Source organism: Schistocerca gregaria, chromosome 2, assembly GCF_023897955.1.
Source record: "Schistocerca gregaria isolate iqSchGreg1 chromosome 2, iqSchGreg1.2, whole genome shotgun sequence".
NCBI classification, from domain to species: domain Eukaryota; kingdom Metazoa; phylum Arthropoda; class Insecta; order Orthoptera; family Acrididae; genus Schistocerca; species Schistocerca gregaria.
Window position 1 is genome coordinate 928,521,465 of NC_064921.1, and position 19,771 is coordinate 928,541,235.

A 19,771-nucleotide genomic window follows, 5' to 3' on the forward strand; every position below is an offset into this window, starting at 1 on the left:
TGCCAGAAAGTAATTTATGAAGGAGGGAGACCCCTTCACAGATCAAATCTGAGGTGCCTGACATAGAAAACCACTGGTGTCAAAAACATGAAATAATAAGGGAACATTTGTGACATACCAAAGCCAGCCAATGAAAAAGCATTTCAACCCTGAACCTTTAAACATATAAACTAGATATGAAAAGTGTGTTCCACAGTTCATGCAACACAGAAGTGATTTTACATAGCAAACAAACATACACCATGGCTAGTAATGGAAAAGGGTAAGGGCACTCTCTGGAGACATAAAACACTGCTTAATATGTAATAAATTGTTTTAATTTTTGCATTTGTTCTTTGTATTTACATAGATTCATATGTATACTGCTTTCCCTGCTGTCTGCTTATGACACGAGTTCCCTTAAAAAGTTGACTTATACAAGAGGTTCTTCTTTAACGTACATTGTGAATAAATCATATATTTTTTGTTGGATTAACAAGGTGTGCTGGTATTCTATCTACTGGTAATATTTCCCAAAGTGTGTCCCTTAAGTTTGTCTAAAGTCATTAAACTGTGCATTATCTGCCATAAAAGGATTTTGTTACATGATGTAATACTGTTACTTGAGCAGGTAATGAACTTTCAGATAAAGTATAATAATAATAATAATAATATAAAAAGGACCAAATTTTTACATTTATTTAATTGTCTGAAATATAAAAGTATGTGCCAAATGTAAATAGTTCATTCTGTATGTACAATAAAGAAGTGAGAGAGTTATATGAACACTGCAGAATAACTGTACAGCTAAAAATATTTACAAATATAAATTAAAACTCCTGAAAATACGTGCAAGTAAATTTTGTACAAAGTTTTTTTTCTAATAAAAGACAATCTATACATATGAAAGCAACAGCACAAAACTTTCGATGGGAAATCAGCTTGAACTGGGGAGTTCCTGTATTCCTGGAGTTTCGGATATCCCAAAACCCATATCTGCAAATAATCTGTGAAGATCTATGGAGCAGTAGGCACTAGAGCTTAATATCAAATCCACCTGCTTCTGTAATTTTACGTATGCCATATCAACATCATTTTGTACTCGTACAGCACCTGGTTCTGTGGACAATAACATTTATTTTTTTTGCTGTTAAAAACAAACTACTTATTCATGACTGTTTGCTATCACTAAAACACTGAGAGTAACAAATTGCTATAACCTTATTTTTAAACTGAGTGTAGAAGGTGTTCAGAAATCAACACTATAAAATATTTTAGCTTTCTTGGACTTACAAAAAACAGAATGTGCAAAATAAGCCGGCACCCCAGCACTCAAATCACCAGAATGAGAGATGTATATTAATTAGAAATTTTAATATTAATTGGAAGTAAATGCATTCATATAATGTTTACTTACTGTGTTCGGGAGCTTTTGTCAAATCAAATATGTGCCGAAAATACGACAGCTGGTTGTACAGCTCACTGTCGGTATACTGAAAGAAAAAGGAAAATAAAATCTCTTGCCATCTGTTTGCAGAAAGATGATGGATGAATATTTCATTAAACAGCAATATAAGTGTATAACAAACGTGATTCAGTGAGATTAGTGAAAATGCCTTTTGGATGTCATTGGGGGATGGAATCCATTGTAGCACACATGCTGAAGAGAGAAACTGGAGGGTGCTCCTGTAAGCTAAACATATGGTGGTAGACTATTACAATATGATACAGGTTTAGGAGCAGGATCACAATGCTCCAGACCACAGTGTGAGGCACTTCATCTCTAAAGCTTGACTGACTGTGCCTCTCACCAGACAAGGCTCTCACTCTGCCAAACAGGAAAACCACTATCTGCGGGGAAAGATGATGATGATCTCATTAAGAGACTGAGCACAAACTCAGATTGGAGGATAATGAAGGACATCAGCATCATTCTTTTCAAAGTAACTATTCTAGAACTTACTGTTAAGTGATTTACTGAAACCACATACACCTAAATCTAAATGTCTAGGTAAGTATGTGAAGCACCATCCTTCAAATTAAATTAAAGTCCAGTGTCTTAACCACTGTGCCATCTCTCACCATCTATCTCCAGGGCGAAGTATCACAATCAACAATGTGTGAGGGAATGTGCCACTACCCATTTAACTTGAAATGTAACAGTGTATGAACAGCAGAGGCATTTTTGTTTTTATCTTCCTGACCAAATAAAATAAAATAATAAGAAGTATGTAAGTTTATGCTTTTCCCATCAGCCACCACTAACTCCACAATACTACTGTCAGTACATTACAGTCAGAGCACAATTCTTTTGTGTAAGGACTAATAGAGTAGTAGAGAAATATATTCACCAATATTAGTGAACCGTCAATGTGATGTACATGTATTTCTCAAAACTATTTGCTGATAGAGAATGGGAGACAGGGTGCCGCTTGACCTTGGTTTTTAAGCCCAAATTATTCTCTCCTTACCAAAATATGTAACTTTTTAAATCTTACATCAGGGCACATATTTTAGAAAGTGTTAAATATTGTGGGAGACAGTGACTTCCTCTTGGAGAAGAGAATAATTTGGGCTGGAAATACAAAAAAAAAATATTTTTTGTATTTCCAGCCCAAATTATTCTCTTCTTCAAGAGGAAGTCACTGTCTCCCACAATATTTAACACTTTCTAAAATAAGCCCAAATTATTCTCTTCTCCAAGAGGAAGTCACTGTCTCCCACAATATTTAACACTTTCTAAAATATGTGCCCTGATGTAAGATTTAAAGAGTTACATATTTTGGTAAGAAGAGAAAAAAAAGTAAACTTTTTTCACAACTTACATGTGTATCTGAATGGGTAGTCTTCAAATAAACTCATATTCCTACAGTGTGTGTACTTTTTCCTTTCAAATGATGCAAGACTCATATTCCATCTCGTTCCTGTATTTTCTGTATCATTTAAAAGCAACACAGTTACACTAGATCACAGCCGAGTACTGTGTGTGAAGACGCCATTAATGAATGTGTTAACATTGGTTGGTTGATTCAAGGGAGGGGACCAAACAGTGAGGTTATCAGTCCTATAAGATACGAAGGATGGGGAAGAAAGTCGGCTGTGCGCTTTCAAAGGAACCTTTCTAGCATTTACATGAAGATTTAGGGAAATCACAGGAAACCTAAATCAGGATGGCTGGATGGGGGTTTGAACTGTCAACATTCCAAATATGAGTCCAGTGTGTTAAGCACTGTGCTGAATATATTGAGAAAACGGTCATACTGAAAACATTGCCTTGTGTGGCTGTAGCAAAGCCCACTATGTGGCAGCCTCTGGCACAGCCAGGTTGTCAATGGTGGGATGAAAGCAACTAAGGAGCTGTCTGCATTCTGCAACATATTCCTCTGATGGAGCTATAAGAGAGAAAACTTTAATATCCTCTCAGGCATGTACATTTCCAGACTTAAAAAGGGAAATTAAAATACCATTCCACATATTAGGAATTTTTCCCCCCTGTTGCGACTTGGAGACATGCCATGTCTTGCAGACAACTATTCTCCAATGATTAAAGACTAGGTACTTCCTGGTGGTGGTGACTCAAACAAAACGCCCCACCACTGTCTTGGCCACTTTTCATCTGGTGGCATGGAGAAAACCATTCCTTGTCTCAGGTAATGAAATGATTTGCATCTCACACCCATAAATCTGCTTGATTGTCTCCCACAAGCTGATGATTTATAGATTATACAGCTAAGAAATTCCTTCTAAAATCATATCTTGCTCCAGATTACATATGGCAGAAAAGCAATGAGAAATATGCCACAGAGCTTGCAGAAGAGAGCTGGCCACAACTATCACTAACTGCCATTATAAACCCATTGTTCAAACTCCATGTAAACAAAATTCTTCTTTTTACTGGAGGCGTAATTCAAATTACATCTTAATGGAGCCATGTTTAAGTCTTGCTAGAGGGGACACACATCGCAACAAAAATTAAAGCTAACTGCTGCTTGTTTCAATAACAGCAGACTTTGCAGACAGGTAACATATGATTAGTCTATAAAATTTGATTATTCTACTGTTCAGGAGATTTTCAAAGAGTTGGAGATTTCAGTAAGACTTTGCTTTTGGAAAAGTACCAGGTGCAATGGGAAAGAATGTGCATATGAAGCAGTGGCCAGCATATTTTTAAATGAAATCATTCCACTTTATGAAATTAAAACATTATTTACTGTGACTGCAATTTTGACACGTGTTCAATTTCAAGCTTAGAGGGATGTTGTAATCCACTCAGTAATATAACACTGCATTCTGCAAGAAATCCCTCTGATGGAGCTATAAGAGAGAAAACTTCAATATCCTCTCAGGCATGTACATTTCCCGACTTAAAAAGGGAAATTAAAATATCATTCCACAAATCAGGAACTATAACGTTACAGTGTTGCTCATAGTTGTGTTAGTGTGTGTGTTCCATATACCAAACACATTGGAAAGCTGGTGAACTAATGATATACAAGGTGTGTTCAAAAAGTAAGGTGACTTAATATTTTTATAAATAAATACTTACTTATTCATCAATATTGATGTTGAACCCTTCAAATTAATGCCTCTCCGATACAATACACTTGTGCCAACATTTCTTCCAATCCTCGAAGTGCTTCTCATAAGCACTTTTTGGTACAGTCTTGAGTACGCCCAGTGATTAAGTTTTTATTTCCTCAATTGTTGAAAATCTTGGTCCTTTCATAGGTCTCTTCAGTCATTGGAAGAGGAAAATGTCACAGAGGGCCAAATCCAATGAATATGTGCCTGAGGCATGATCGTCAGATTGTTTTTGGCCAAAAAATCTCTCACAAGCAACAATGAATAAGCAGGTGCACTGCCGTGAAGCAAAAGGTATGAACTATTTTTCCACAATTCCAGACTTTTTTGCATACTGCTTCTCACAAATGGCGCATAACGTCATACAACCTTGTGGCAAAAATTCATGATGCAGTACACCATGGTAACTGAGAACTCAGTGAGCAAAACTTTGACATTTGATCAAACTTGGCGTCCTTTTTCCGGTCTTGGGTCTCCGGGATGCTTCCATTGGGACAATTGGGCTTTGGCTTCGACATCATAACCATAAACCCATGTTTCATCACCAGTTATGACCTTTTGAGCAAATCAGGATCAACATTGACGTCATTCAAGAGCTCCTGAGTGATGCTCATGTGACTGTTCTTCTGATCCAAATTGAGAAGTTTTAGAACAAACTTCGCTGACACATATCATGCCCACAAAATCCGAAAAAATTGCACGTCACATTCCGGCCGATACGCCAACATCCTCAGCAACTTTTCTTATGGTAATTCAACGATTTTCAAAAACAATTTGCTTCACAGCTTCGACATTATCATCTGTTGTTGATGTGGTGGGGCATCCAGAGCAAGGTTCGTCATTGGGATCTTCTAGGCCATCTTGGAAGAGCCTGTACCACTTGTGTATATTAGAGCAGGCTCACCGTATGCCACTGTCGATATTTGAAGTGTTTTAGAGCACTAGATTCTATTTTTCACACAAAATTTGATGCAAATTCTTTCTATCTGTCAAAAACAAATGAAGTATGCTGTACACTTGAAACTGTGAACATAATGTTGGTACAGTTGTCCCAAACATAAGGAAAAAAATTCAACAATCGAATGTACGTTGCTGTGCAATTTGAAAAGTCACCTTACTTTTTGAACAGCCCTCATAAAGACTTAAGTTTAAATCTCGTGTAGCAGGTGTGGTAAATGGATCAATTTACCACACTGCTACATGAGGTTTACACTTTATACAGTATACTTGCATGTGAAGAATTCAGCATTTTGCAATATAATCTTTGAATGTCAAGGATAATGTAGCACCAAAAACACAAACTTTTCAAATTTTGCCCCTAAAACACATTCTATATAATCAAGTTGCAACAGGCTTCTCATTTATCCTGAGGGTAATGTACGCAGTACATACTGAAGCCATTTCAATCTGGTTTTGCCTAGTCTCTTTCTACTCAAATGTATCTGTCCAAACAAAAATGTGTCATTTGCTTTCCAAGTTCGTAAGCAAGTGAGTCTGAAGTGCTACATTCTCACGCAGTTTTTGGGAGCATATATATACTGGATTGCTAACAGCATTGACAGTCTAGCTGTGATCTTATAATCTAAACGAGAATTTTTGTATCACACATTATTACTTAATAAGTACACATGGTTGAATGGGATATCAAAAACCTGTGCAGAGCTCACTGCCTGGTCCATATATCAGAGTTGCAAGAAACAGTTTATCTTTTACGGCATCCTGAAGCCTTTGGCATGAATGTATAGTTGTGTAGTTGATCACACTTAGCCCTTTCGTTGATACGGACAAGCTCTTAGCATTCCGTGCACTGCTCATCAAATGCTGGTGCCTATACTAAGAAACAGCGTTCCCACCAATATGAAATACTTATCCGATATTTTGAAAACTATTTGGTGAAAAAATTTGGTTTTTGCACATCTTACAGTTGGATATCTTCACTCAATAAAGAACTGAATTTCTTTCCGTTAAATGCCATAGTTAACGCGCTGCATCATATTGAATACAACATTGTGTGAAATTTTCAAGATTTTGCAAAAATAAAAACTCACTGCGTAAACTTTGCATATGGTTGATTTTAGGTCATACACTGCAGTGAACGAAATGCAGAAAAGATATTGAAATTTTATTTAAAATTGAGATCAGAAGGATATCCCATTTCATTCTCTAGTTATTGGGTTTCATATATGAATAACAGTCACTAGCAACATGCCCATTCAAATACTTTCACATCGCGAATCGTGCTTGTAAGAACTGTCAAATCTCATAAGTGATTCAAGATACTGAAATAAGTTTTTTTTGCAAATCAGACACAAATGTTGTATGATAAATACTCGAAATTATTTATTCATCGAGATAGGCACGTAATCTGTATGCAGTAGTGAGATGATCCAAGACACATTCAAATGTCCACAGCACTGTAGGAAAAGCCAAGCTGCACGCATATACACATCCACAACACCTGGGGATTGGTGTAGCAAGATATGTATACACACCTACAGCAGAAAAAGTGTTTGTGGTGTGGTCTAATCATTCCTAGACATTGCGTTTATGTTCAAATACAGGGAGTCGGTAGTACAGAAATAAGCCTAACTGTATTGCAAATCAGTGATCATCTACCACTGAGCTGTTATGCTTCCTGCCTTTGATCAGTGGTGGAAGAAAGCCTTACAGCAAATCTACAAGTGTTAACTACAAGACACTGAACTCCAAATGATCACATAGCCCTTGAAAAATTTATTAAAGTGCCACCAGGCAGCTTAAAATATGGTAAGCATTTAAATCCATAAGCAAGGAATCAGCAAGGGGGCTGTGTGGTGAGATTAGCAACAGTGTCTATGGCAACTGGTTCACGAACTTGATGACAGAAAAGTAATCTGATGCATTTGCACTATTCCACATTCTGTGCACAATGAGAGAAATCTTAGCATTGAGGTTTTATTTTTCCTTTTATCTATCTCTCTATTGGGATGAGGATATTAGGACAAATTGTGGTGGGTGAGGAGGGAGGAGGGTGGGTGGGTGGTTGGGTGGGAGAAGGGAGGACTTTAAGACTGATTTACTGATTTCACTTTGGTGTATTGTGATATCCATGTTATGTATGTGTGAGTTCACCAATTCTATTTTTAAGTACTTTCAACAATAATTATGAATTGTCCATTATCTGTATTATTACATCTGGTGTTCTTGCTACAAAGGATAAAGAATGGTCTGCTTTTATCCAATGCTCAATCATTCTAATCACTGATTTCATGTGATTTGTATGCAAAGAATCTGAAGCTACTGGATTATACTCTATGAAGAATAGGTGCCTGTCATTGTTGTTGTTGTGGTCTTCAGTCCTGAGACTGGTTTGATGCAGCTCTCCATGCTACTCTATCCTGTGCAAGCTTCTTCATCTCCCAGTACTTACTGCAACCTACATCCTTCTGAATCGGTTTAGTGTATTCATCTCTTGGTCTCCCTCTACAACTTTTACCCTCCACACTGCCCTCCAATGCTAAATTTGTGATCCCCTGATGCCTCAGAACATGTGCTACCAACCGGTCCCTTCTTGTCCAGTTGTGCCACATGCTCCTCTTCTCCCCAATTCTATTCAATATCTCCTCATTAGTTATGTGATCTACCCATCTAATCTTCAACATTCTTCTGTAGCACCACATTTCAAAAGCTTCTATTCTCTTCAAGTCCAAACTATTTATCAACCATGTTTCACTTCCATACATGGCTACACTCCATTCAAATACTTTCAGAAACGACTTCCTGAGACTTAAATCTATACTCGATGTTAACAAATTTCTCTTCTTCAGAAATACTTTCCTTGCCATTGACGGTCAACATTTAATACCCTGTCTACTTCGACCATCATCAGTTATTTTGCTCCCCAAATAGCAAAACTCCTTTACTACTTTAAGTGTCTCATTTCCTAATCTAATTCCTCCAGCATCACCTGACTTCATTAGACTACATTCCATTATCCTCTTTTTGCTTTTGTTGATGTTCATCTTATACCCTCCTTTCAAGACAATGTCCATTCTGGACATCTGCCAGGAAGTTTCAATGTCCATTCTGTTCAACTCCTCTTCCAAGTCCTTTGCTGTCTCTGATAGAATTACAATGTCATCGGCGAACGTCAAAGTTTTTATTTCTTCTCCATGGATTTTAATACCTACTCCGAATTTTTCTCTTTTGTTTCCTTTACTGCTTGCTCAATATACAGATTGAATAACATCGGGGAGAGGCTACAACCCTGTCTCACTCCCTACCCAACCACTGCGTCCCTTTCGTGCCCCTCGACTCTTATAACTGCCGTCTCGTTTCGGTACAAATTGTAAATAGCCTTTCGCTCCCTGTATTTTACCCCTGCCACCTTTAGAATTTGAAAGAGAGTATTCCAGTCAACATTGTCAAAAGCTTTCTCTAAGTCTACAAATGCTATATAGGTAGGTTTGCCTTTCCTTAATCTTTCTTCTAAGGTAAGTTGTGGAGTCAGTATTGCCTCACGTGTTCCAACATTTTTATGGAATCCAAGCTGATCTTCCCCGAGGTCGGCTTTTACCAGTTTTTCCATTCGTCTTATTAAACTGATAGTTCGGTAATTTTCACATCTGTCAACATCTGCTTTCTTTGGGATTGGAATTATTATATTCCTTCTTGAAGTCTGAGGGTATTTTACCTGTCTCATACATCTTGCTCACAAGATAATAGAGTTTTGTCAGGACTGGCTCTCCCAAGGCCGTCAGTAGTTCCAATGGAATGTTGTCTACTCCAGGGCCTTGTTTCGACTCAGGTCTTTCAGTGCTCTGTCAAACTCTTCATGCAGTATCATATCTCCCATATCATCTTCATCTACATCCTCTTCCATTTCCATAACGTTGTCCTCAAGTACATCGCCCCTGTATAGACCCTCTATATACTCCTTCCACCTTTCTGCTTTCCCTTCTTTGCTTAGAACTGGGTTTCCATCTGAGCTCTTGATATTCATACAAGTGGCTCTCTTTTCTACAAAGGTCTCTTTAATTTTCCTGTAGGCAGTATCTATCTTGCCCCTAGTGAGCTAAGCCTCTACATCCTTACATTTGTCCTCTAGCCATCCCTGCTTAGCCATTTTGCACTTCCTGTTGATCTCATTTTTGAGACGTTTGCATTCCTTTTGGTCTGCTTCACTTACTGCGTTTCAATATTTCTTCTGTTACCCAAGGATTTCTACTAGCCGTCGTCTTTTTTCCTACTTGATCCTCTGCTGCCTTCACTACTTCATCCCTCAGAGCTACCCATTCTTCTTCTACTGTATTTCTTTCCCCCATTACTGTCAATTGTTCCCGTATGCTCTCCCTAGAACTCTGTACAACCTCTGGTTTAGTCAGTTTATCCAGGTCCCATCTCCTTAAATTCCCACCTTTTTGTAGATTCTTCATAACCAATAGATTGTGGTCAAAGTCCACATCTGTCCCTCGAAATGTCTTACAATTTAAAACATGGTTCCTAAATCTCTGTCTTACCATTATACAGTATAATTTATCTGATACCTTCTAGTATCTCCAGGATTCTTCCATGTATACAACCTTCTTTTATGATTCTTGAACCAAGTGTTAGCTATGATTAAGTTATGCTCTGATTCTATCAGACAGCTTCCTCTTTCATTTCTTACCCCCAATCCATAATCACCTACTATGTTCCCTTCTCTCCCATTTCCTACTGACGAATTCCAGTTACCCATGACTATTAAATTTTTGTCTCCCTTCACTACTTGAATAATTTCTTTTACCTCATCATACATTTCATAAATTTCTTCATCATCTACAGAGCTAGTTGGCATATATACTTGTACTATTGTAGTAGGCTTGGGCTTCGTGTCTATCTTGGCCACAATAATGTGTTCACTATGCTGTTTATAGTAGTTTACCCGCACTCCCATTTTTTTATTCATTATTAAACCTACTCCTGCATTACGCCTATTTGATTTTGTATTTATAACCCTGTATTCACCTGACCAAATGTCTTGTTCCTCCTGCCACCGAACTTCACTAATTCCCACTATATCCAACTTTAATCTATCCATTTCCCTTTTTAAATTTTCTAACCTACCTGCCCGTGTAAGGGATCTGACATTCCATGCTCCAATCCGCAGAACGCTAGTTTTCTTTCTCCTGATCACGACGCCCTCCTGAGTAGTCCCCGCCCGAGGATCCGAATGGGGGTCTATTTTACCTCCAGAATATTTTACCCAAGAGGACGCCATCATCATTTATCCATACAGTAAAGCTGCATGCCCTCGGGAAAAATTAAGGCTGTAACTTCCAATTGCTTTCAGCCGGGAGGGAGGGAGGGAGGGGGGGGGGGGGGCTGTTATAGTTAGATATGTAAAGTTTGGGTTAGTTTCAACATGAATCCTTTCCATCTGTACATCTGATTCTTCACTTCTGGTTTGTTTGACAGTGATGTGTATCACTTTCTGCAACTTGCATAGCTGGTATTGAGTCATTTGTCCATCACGACCAGATTTAAATAACACTCTGGAAGGGCAATATTAATGATCTGCCTGGCATCCACAAGACCTTTCATTCCAAGGAATTAATCCACAACACCACTCATTTGCAGTACTCCTTTCAGCTCTTTTATATCACATTTAATTTTAAGAGTATATGAGACAGGGAAATCAGACAAACATAGCACTAACTTGTCTCTCTTGCCCTGCATCCTCTTTCTATTCTAGTCAGCATCTAGTGGTGTTTTGTACTTTACAGCACATGTTCACATTCATTAACTTTGTATCCCTGTTTTACTCCTAAGACGGATTTATATAAAACCCTATTTTTCTCCTAAGAAGAATTTATATAAAAGATATGAAAAGCAGATGAAACGGTTTGTGTCAGTCCTACTCCAGATGTGCATCCATAGATGAATGTGTGTCAAATATTGTCAGCTCCCAATTCCAGTACTCAATATTAAACAGGGGCATTCAAACATTTCATTATTTAAATAAATCTTTTACAGCTGAAATATTACAAAACATTTGAACATTTGTTTGTGTCTAACAACATTAATTCTATTACTTATATCTATGGATTGGTACACCTGGTAGCATCACATTTTACACACTCACCTCACGATACATCAGTCCTTTGGCACACAAGTTACACACTGGGTATCCACGGCCAAACCACAGTGGCAGCCTGCGAGTGCGATTTGTGCACGCAGGATCTTCACACACGAGCCAGTTCTAGGAAACAAATTAACAATAGTATTTACAATGAGGTTATAATAAAATGAAATATAAAATAAAAATAATACAAATGTTACATTAACAAATATATACCCATCAAAAAGAGGATCATTAGGAGCCAAATATCTGGAAGTATTACCTTACTTTGCATTTTGCTCCCCCGTTTGTGATTCAAAGTGAATCGTCTGCTCAATTTCCGAATTTATGCTTGTCTCTAATTCCCCGTTTAGCTTTTAACACAAAAAACTATGTCCTTGCAATCACATTCTTTTTCAACTACTACTGTAGGCCTTTCTATTTCTAATGCTGCTGTTTAAGTTTTTATATACACAGCCAAAGAAAAAAATGAAGCATCCAGAAGAGGAGAAGGAAACGAAATGAAATTTCGTAAGTTAAGAAGGTACGGGATGTTATTTCAATGATTAAGAAAATCAAGATGAATTTACAAAGAATTTAACAGAAAGAGCTCACATATCACTCTGACATCACACCTCCTCTGGCCTGGATGCGTGCACTAATTCATTTGGGAAGGGTGTCAAAGTCGTCGTATCCTCTCCTGAGGGTACCTGGCTCATAACTGTGGAGTCGATGTCTGAACTGGTTACAAACGTTTGATCGGCGACAAATCTGAGGATCCTGATAGAAAAACGAGTACGATATCATGTAAACAGGGACACGTGCCATATGTGGATGAGCACTCTCCTGTAGAAAAATGGCACTATTGAATTACGCCAAGGGGATTGCGAGAGTGCAGTATGTGGTGAAGAGACAGTTCACACAGGCACAGTTCAGAGAAACTTGTGCTTGAAGTATCAAAGTGGTCCACATAATGATCAGGACTCTCATCCTACACATGTCCCCCAAAGTAGTGTTCCCCCACCCACCCAACCTACAGAACATCCTGGTCCATGCTTACTCCACTCCTCTCCCAATCCTGCATCCATTGTGATCGATCCTGGCATGAATGGCCTATGGCAAACTGCAAACTTGACAACAATCCAACTGCTAAATATGCTGCACCCCCATCTGTAAACTCACTTTGCTTCACTAGGCAGGGCACCTGGAAACCCACTTCAGAAAAGTTTCTCTGAACTATACAGATGGAAATTGTCTTTTTAACACACCCTGCATTCTCACTGGCTGTCTGGCAGACAAGCATCCTGCTGCTGAAGAAACACTTGTTGCCACTCTCGTGTTGCATCCTCAAGGCCGCTGATGCTGCTACTTTGCAGAGGCTGCTTGTCTGGGTGGTGACCATGTGCCCTCATAGCCAAACACATCATTTTGTACTTTGCTTAGGCAGACTCCTGCGTGGAGGCAATGCACACCTCTGAGATGCCACCTTCAACCACAGTATGAACATCTTTCTAAATGAAAAATGCATTTTTCCATTTGAATTCCACTGATTCCACAGAGACAGAGATGTTTGCATTACGCAATCCATTGTCTTGCATCCTGAGTGAAGAGATGTCCATCCTGCCAATTAATCTGGTTTGGCACAGCCACCCATAACAATAATGAAATGTGTGTGTGGCTAGAGCCTCCTATAGGGTAAACCAGTCACCTGATGTAAGTCTTTTTTATTTGATGCCACTTCGGTAACTTGCATATCAATGATGATGAAGACAACACAACATCTTGACAACACAACATCCAGTTCCCAAGCACAGAAAATCTCCAACCCAGCCAGAAATCAAACCTGGGCCCCTGGCATGGCATTCTGCTGTGCTGCACACTCAGCAATGGAGGCAGCCAATTGTGTCAGAAGAGAGCCCGTGACAACTAGTGACCTCACTGGTCAACATCCAGCATCAGCATCGTGGTGAGTGAAAAAGTGTTTTGTACTGCTTTCTATTCAAGTGACTGACGGCAGGAAAATAGTTGGATTGGAGAGATAGTTTAAATGTTCGATTTGTGGAAGTGGACTTGGGTAGATTTGATTGAATTCAGGGAGAACACTAAAGAAACAGGGATGTTTACACTCTGTTAGGTATCACCTCTTGTTCATTTTAAAGTTTCCAACAATACAATGCAGAATTAAGCTTTGTTTGCAGACTCATGGGGCCAAAGGTGTCCGACAGTACACAAATGACACCTTAGGCTCGGCACTGTACAGTCCTGTCACCATCCGAATGGAAACCTGCTTGCTTTATCCGTTACATGGACGACACGTTTGTCATCTGGCCACATGGTATGGATTAACTCCTTGGCTTCATTACACATCTAAACTCCATACACCCCAACATCAAATTCACTATGGAGACTGAAACGGAGGGTAAATTACCTTTCCTTGACATCTTGGTCAAGAGAAGGGCTGACGGCACCCTAGGTCATGGGGTGTATCTGAAGACAACGCACACTGATCTGTATTTGCATGCAGACAGCTGCCACCACCCTTCACAGAGGAATGGGGTACTTAAAACTCTAGTACATAGGGCGCGCACTATCTCTGACACAGAGAGTCTACCGCAGGAATTGGAACATCTGACAACTGTATTTCGACCAAATGGGTACTCAGAATGGCAGATTCAACGTGCTCTATGCCCAACCACTACAGCACAACCTGTGGAGATGGATGAAATCATGAGGGAGGAGGTAGGCACTGCGTTTATTCCATATACAGGCGCACTCTTGGGGAAGATCACCCGCATTTTGAAGTAAGACCGGGTCGGAACAGTGTTTTGTCCTCCAAATAAAACTCGTGCACTCGTGGGGAGCGCCAAAGATGACCTCGGTTTGAGGAAGGCCGGCGTGTACCAGATTCCATGTCGATGTGGCAAGTCGTATATTGGTCAGACGATGCGTACCGTCTAGGATCGATGCCGTGAACACCTGAGGCACACCCGACTGATGTATCCGAGCAAGTTGGCGGTCACTGAACATTGTTTGTCGGAAAATCATGCTATGGAGTATGAAAGCACGAGGATTCTGGTACAGACCTCAAGATACTGGGACAGCGTTGTTAGAGAGGCCATCGAAATTCGCACCAATGACGACCTCATAAACCGTGACTGTGGCTATAATCTTAGCAAGGCTTGGGAACCAGCGATTGGGTTAATCAAGAGTAAATTGAGCAAACGTATAGTTGTGACGACCACGGTGGACAGAGCCATCACACCGAACGGCGGACAGAGCCATCACACCGACGTCATCTCAGATGCCGTCGCAATCTGTTCCACCACTCAACCTTGGTGCGAAGCGTGGATGGCGGAGGGAGTGCGCCGCGGGCGGAGGGTATTTAAATCAGCCACCGCCGCAACCAAACCCAGTTCCCCCTAAGCAGCCATAGTGTACGGACCTCCGTACCGGCACGTTCACATGAGCTCAGTCTGTCAGTTCACCTGATGATGGCAACATGTACGATCGCCGAAGTATTGTGCCCGTTGGACACTGTAGACAGGCAGTACACCCGTGGATATTTTGATTACTCAAATTCAAGTTTAGCAGCATACTGTCTTCTGACTACTACTGATACAGACATACTCCACACTGACCAATGATCTCATGTGGACAATCTGGCTTTTTCTATATCTAGCAGCTTCATCCACTAGCTGCTAGTCTACATGCTGCAGTCAGCTTTAAATACTAGGTCTCATAAATTTTTCTCAATAATGTTCCTCAAAAAGAACGACATATTCCCTCCTGGGATACCCATTTCAGTTCCTGAAGCATCTCTGTAAGACTTGCATGTTGTTCAACCTATCAGTAACAAATATGGACGGTGACCACATGTACTCAAAGCCAAACATGCAACATTGTGATTTGCTGAGGTAGACTCTGCTGCCTGGGGTCAATGCACACTTTTGAGTACCTCCTTCAACCACTGTGCAAGTATCTTCTTAAATAAAGAATGTATTTTTCCATTTGAGCTCTACTCCTCGACAGCCAAGTTGTCGATGTTATGCAACCCATTGACCTGTTCCCCTCGGTTAAGAGACATGTATCCTGGCAAATAATTGGGGTTTGCACCACCATCCCATTATAGAGCCTAATTCAAAGCACATTTATAATTTTCTTTAACTGACCACCATCATCCGAAACAATCTCAATGCCACAGAGCAATATACATGAACTTTAACTTGTGAAAAGATATTATGAGTACATTAAATATAGTGCAATTAAAATCAGTGTGCTTTTAAGCACGTACTTACTGTGCTTACACTAATTTTAATAATATGATTAGTAATACACTTACCAAATAATAAAGATGTATGTAGTGACGAATAGCAACTGCTAAGCGGTTTTGTATGTTTGCAAGATAGGAGAGTGGAGATACCGCACACTGTGGGTTGGGGCACTTTTCAAGATGTAAAATAGGTCCTGCCTCCTGAAAAAACATAACACACTTTTATGGTATGTAGTTCTCTTGCATGTGATGCATGTGGGCAAATTTCCAATTCAGGGACCAAATTTTTATATGGTACGAGAGTATCTTCCTATAAATCTGCACTGCTCCATTACAAATGACACAATAATTATGCAAGAAAATAGTAAGGGAATTGTGCTATGTAGGCATCATTTTTACTTGCTGAATGTAATCAACTTAAAACTTTCAAAGATGTGAGACTTTTAAAGGGCAAACTGATTAAAGTGTGCACCTGTCTGCAATTGCCACACAATCAACTGATTTAATTTAGAGCTATATTTTCTAAGCTACACAAAATTAAACACATTGTTGCTTACATTCACTGGGGACAGGTCCCAGTAAAGTTAGTAAGAAAAGTGTGGAGTGGGATGGGGAGATTTGTCTGATGGGAAAAAAAGGAGGGGGGGGGGGGGGGAGATATTTATCTCAAGGAGACAGGAAAGGTAGTTAGTATGGAAAGGCCTTGGAGAATAGGATACAAAGATGGAACGTAAGTAACTAATAAGCCAGCTAAATTTCAGATGACACAGAATGTAATGAGAATGAGAAGTGAAGATGGATACAGAAGAAAAATGACAAATGGAGAGAATATAATTAGTATAGTTTAATGTATACAATAAAAAAGGGAAAATGAAGGGGAGTAATATGAAGAAATAAACTATTTGTTGGAACTTTGGGTCTGCGTGAAAACTTATTGTGTCAAACTTAGTATTCTTTGAATTGAGCGATATCTTTGAAGTGTTACACAACAGTTGACTTCCTTAATTTTCGATATTATCAGTATACAATATGTATGCTCTGCAATATTACAAATAAAATATTGTCAATGTTTTCTGCAGTTAATCTGAATGGCATTCCCCGTACCAATCTACGTGGAATTTCACATTTTAAAATTTCTAACGAACATTAACAAAAAAAGGTAGTGTTGCCTAAATTATTATTTTAAGTCTAGGGAGGTTGTAAATTGGGAGGCTGTATGGGACAGCAAGTACCGTATTTACTTGAATCTAAGCCACACTTTTTTTCCAATTTTTGTGATCCAATAAACTGCCGCGGCTTAGAATAGAGTGCAAACTAAGCGGAAGTTCTGAAAAATGTTGGTAGGTGACGCCACAACTAACTTCTGCCATCGAATATATGTAGCGCTAACAGGCATGCTTTGCAGGCACAAAGATAAATACTGGCGCCAAAACCTCTGCATCAGTAAATAAATTTAAAAAAAGGTGGAAGACGAGCTATTTCTCCACCCCTAGTTTCGACCACTGCATTTTCATACATTATGCAACGAAGTATATACAAATTCCGCATTGTTCATCTTCGAATGTAGCAGCATTTCAATGTACTACGAAAATCTGACTGCCAAGACTGTTTGGGATGTTTGTCAATGTGGCCAACTCTACGTACTGAATTCTTTCCTACCTGTGACAAGAGGTGGTTGCTAATAGGAGCTTTTATGAATTGTGTATCACATGCACTATTCTGTTCACCATAAGAATAACATGAATATAAACATTTCACTATGTATTCTTTCGTGTTTGCTGCTATCTCATTTAAATCCTGTCTGCCTAATAAACTGCGAAACTAGAGAGAGTCAACAGCAAACGCGGAAAAATATACATATCATGTCATGTTTATATTCGTATTATTCTTATGCCTAATAGTGACACAGTCAGAAAGGAAGCACGGCAATTGACTAGATTTTTAAATCTGAGATGACTAATTTCTGTGCAGAATGTAACGTACTAAAGAGGCGTCTGCAAAGATTTTCAAACAGAGAAAAATTTTTGCTAAACTCTCGTTCAGAACATCTTCTATGTTACGCAGTCTATTATTTGGTTCAAGTTGATCGTTATCATAGAAAGCAGCAGTGTAAGTAACAACAAATAGCAGTGTATTGCCATTGTTTTGCTAATGAGACGATTCCTCTCTCTTTTTTTAAAAAGAAGAAATTGTAAGCGGCGGTAGTGTGCACAAAAGCAAGTCATGCCGCGAGCGGCGACAGTCCATAAACACTCCTTATCAGAATGCGACAAACAATGCATGACACAGTACAGTACTACATTTTCAGCTTAGAGTGACGTAAACACCTATAACAAAGAGAACGGAACTTATGAGATCAAAGCAAAATAAGCAATCAATTCAAACCAGACAAAGCACGTAAAAAAGGAAGGGTACTCGTATAAATACGGATGCAGCGCCTGACGCATAGCAATGGCTACCTGGTAAAGCTTAGCTGCTAAGCTTACGATTCGAACCAAACTACTGTAGCTGTATTTCATTCGGCCTAATTGTGCTGCATATAACAATGAACCAACTTTTTTTGATTTGGAGGTGCGGACTAAAACTTATCTCTCCCCTTGAATTTCGAGTCTCAAATTTCAGGTGCGGCTTAGATTCATGAAATTTTTTTCCCCTTGATTTCGAGTCTCATTTTTCAGGTGCGACTTAGATTCGAGTGCGGCTAAGATTCGAGCAAATACGGTATCCATTGCCAGACTTTGGTAAAACTCATGCTGCTCCAGGATGTAGTCATGGGATAACTGACTTGGCCAGTCAATTGTTTTTTTTTCATTTATTCATTTTTTTTTTTTTCAGACAAATGAAACTAGACTCTGTAGCCATGTCTGTTACATGAATGATTTTCACTCACTCTCTTGGTTTGATTTGTTTCACTTAATGCGAGACTAACACAGTTTGTCATGGTTATATGAATGCTTTCACTCTGTCTCTGGGTCTGAATGATTTCACTTATGAGGTCTGACTGGAAAGTAATGCCTCCACCTTCATAATTCTTCAGCAGTTGGCATCATTGGTATGCGGCAGGTACTGACTTGTTCCGTAGCGTCTTCTCTACAGCTCTAGTTGGCGGGAAGCCTTCCCATAAACGGTTGTGTTGTTACAGTGTAAAGTATGGAACCCTGCTCATACGGTCAGGCAATGTGATTTAAGCAACGTGCAGTCATTGATTTCTTGACAGCAGAAGGTGTCACCCCAAAGGAGATTCATCAGAGAATGAAAGCAGTTGATGGTGATGGTGTTGATGTGAGTACTGTGCAGTGTTAGGTGAGTAAGTTTAAAGATGTTGACTCAGGAATATCTGACCTTCGTCACAAACAAAGAGTTGGATGGTTTGTGACAGCAACCACAGAGTTTCACAAGCAAAATGTCGACAGATGGATTCAGGACGATTGTCATATCACTCGGAGAAAAACTGCAAGAACAATCAGCATTTCACAAGAAAGTGTGGCTCACATTATCGTTTTGCTTGGCTATCAGACGATCTGTGCATGATGGGTACCCAAGATGCAGGCCCCTGAAATGAAAGTGCACCAACTTGAAATCTGCCAAGAACTCCTCTTGTGTTACGAGAATGAAGGTGATGCCTTTCTCCATTCAACTGTGATAGGAAATGGAATGTGGGTACACTATTTCGACCCAGAGACGAAACGTTAGTCCATGGAATATTGACACAAACACTCGCCCAGAAAAAGAAATTCAAGATACAGCCCTTAGCTGAAAAAATCATGGCCACAGTGCTCTGGGATGCAGATGGTGTTATTCATGTTGATTTTCTTGACCATGGAACAACAATAAATTCAGAGTGTCACATCACAATGCTGCGA

The 19,771-nt window shown here is 39.4% G+C and overlaps 1 protein-coding gene across 2 annotated transcripts in view; it reads right to left on the reverse strand.

Annotated features, from left to right (window-relative positions):
- Positions 1-299: 299 nt before the first annotated feature.
- The window catches only part of LOC126335359 (DNA polymerase alpha catalytic subunit), a 253,333-nt gene continuing 233,861 nt past the window's right edge, over positions 300-19,771 (reverse strand). For both annotated transcript variants that reach the window (XM_049998549.1, XM_049998550.1), the window contains 4 exons: positions 15,978-16,109; positions 11,663-11,779; positions 1,397-1,472; positions 300-1,098 (listed from right to left, as the gene is read on the reverse strand). In XM_049998549.1, the coding sequence (XP_049854506.1) occupies positions 917-1,098; positions 1,397-1,472; positions 11,663-11,779; positions 15,978-16,109 (507 nt within the window). In that variant the 3' untranslated portion in view covers positions 300-916. The remainder of the gene's footprint in view (positions 1,099-1,396; positions 1,473-11,662; positions 11,780-15,977; positions 16,110-19,771) is intronic.